At 44.5% G+C, this 1,802-nt stretch overlaps 1 protein-coding gene across 1 annotated transcript; it reads left to right on the top strand.

Annotated features, from left to right (window-relative positions):
• The first annotated feature begins 396 nt into the window (after nucleotides 1-396).
• Nucleotides 397-1,802, top strand: LOC105951521 (fasciclin-like arabinogalactan protein 2). The gene has a single exon (XM_088821979.1). It carries the CDS (start codon nucleotides 421-423, stop codon nucleotides 1,609-1,611), a length of 1,191 nt encoding a protein of 396 aa, XP_088678105.1. The 5' UTR covers nucleotides 397-420; the 3' UTR covers nucleotides 1,612-1,802.

Below are 1,802 nucleotides of genomic sequence, written 5' to 3'. Positions count from 1 at the left end.
CAATTTTGTACATTTTTTATTCCATAGATTTACATTTTGAAGCCTGATGATCAGAAGATGTGTTTCTTAGCTTGTATATATTAGATTGTGATGCATCAAAAACTGCATTTTTGCACAAAACTAGTAAAAACTAGAGAACATTCCACGGAATCTATAAGGGCGGACGTGTAAGAAGATTCATAGTTGAGAGGTAGCTGTAATTATCCAAACATGAGGGGTTTTTTCGTAATCGATCATTCCTCAGCGGTTGTTGCAATTTACCATATTTATTATTAATTCCTTTATTTATTTAAATAAATTAAGTTCAATTATTTTTGCCAAACCGAATATATATATATATATATATATATATATATATATATATATATATATATATATATATATATATATATATATAAAGTTGAAAGTTGAAAAGAGAAAATGAAGGTAATCAGAATGTCGATTCTTCTCCCATTGATCGGCCTCCTCCTCCTCGCCACCGCCGGCACCGGTGATGCACACAACATCACACACATCTTGGCCAAGTACCCAGAATTCTCAACCTTCAATCACTACCTCACAACCACCCACCTCGCGGCAGAGATCAACCGCCGCCGCACAATCACAGTGTGCGCAGTTGACAACTCCGGCATGAGCGAACTTCTCTCCGGCCATTACTCCCTCTACACTATCAAGAACATCCTCCGCCTCCACATATTCGCCGACTACTTCGGCTCCAAGAAGCTCCACCACATCACAAAGGGCTCCACCACCACCTCCTCCCTCTTCCAAGCCACCGGCGACGCCTCCGGCACCTTCGGATACGTCAACATCACCAACATGAAAGGCGGCAAAATCGGCTTCACCCCCGTCGTCGTCAGCGACACCCGGCCGGACGGCCAACCCATGGCCACATTCGTCAAATCTGTAGAGGAGTTTCCGTACAACATCTCCGTCATCCAAATCAGCCACATTCTCTCCTCGCCGGATGCTGAAGCCCCCACCGCCAGCCCCACCGACGTAAACATAACTACTCTCATGGCGGAGCAAGGCTGCAAGTCCTTCTCCGACCTCATAATGGCGGACTCAGGCGTCGGAGACACCTTCGCTCTGAGCGTCGAGGGTGGGCTCACCATCTTCTGCCCGTCGGACTCCGCCGTCAAATCCTTCATCCCCAGTTACAAGAATCTTACATCCGGCGGCAAAACGTCGCTGCTTCTGTACCACGGCGTTCCGGTGTACAATTCGTTGGTAATGCTGAGATCCAGCAAAGGACTGATGAACACTCTGGCCAGTGAGGCGGCCGGAAAATACGACTTCACGGTGGAGAAAGACGGCGAAGATGTGAAGCTGCAGACCAAAATTGTGACGGCGATGATTAAAGAAACACTGATCGACGAGGACCCACTCGTTGTTTATAAGATCGATAAGGTGCTGCTGCCCAAGGAGTTGTTCAAGGAGGTGCCGGCGAAGTTGAAGTCCCACGGCGGAGCGGATGCTCCTGGTCCCGGCGGAGATGATGATGATGATGTGCCGGCGGATGAGAATTCCGGTAATGTGGGTGGTGGTGGCGGGATTATGGCGCTCAGTTTGATTTTGGGAGTATTATTATTCTCTGTCTGCAGTTTTTAAGTAAGTGGATTTGATTTGAATGGTTCAAATTCAAAAGTCATAATATTTTGTTTTTTAATTGGTAAAAAAGAAAGTTGCATTTTCTTATATTTATTCGTTTTTTTTTTTTTTTTTTTTTTTGGATTTTTAATTTTGTATATGTATAATGAATGTTTTGTGTTAATCTACATGATTTTTACCACTAGCGCAAA

The sequence above is a fragment of the Erythranthe guttata genome, chromosome 8 (assembly GCF_056151865.1).
Source record: "Erythranthe guttata isolate IM_541 chromosome 8, IM_541, whole genome shotgun sequence".
Classification (NCBI taxonomy): domain Eukaryota; kingdom Viridiplantae; phylum Streptophyta; class Magnoliopsida; order Lamiales; family Phrymaceae; genus Erythranthe; species Erythranthe guttata.
The sequence above is the reverse complement of the archived record's forward strand: the minus strand, read 5'-3'. Positions and strand labels throughout refer to the sequence as shown.

Coding starts and splice junctions, on each gene's coding strand:
- LOC105951521 (XM_088821979.1), top strand. CDS start 421: ATGAAGGTAATCAGAATGTCGATTCTTCTCCCATTGATCGGCCTCCTC.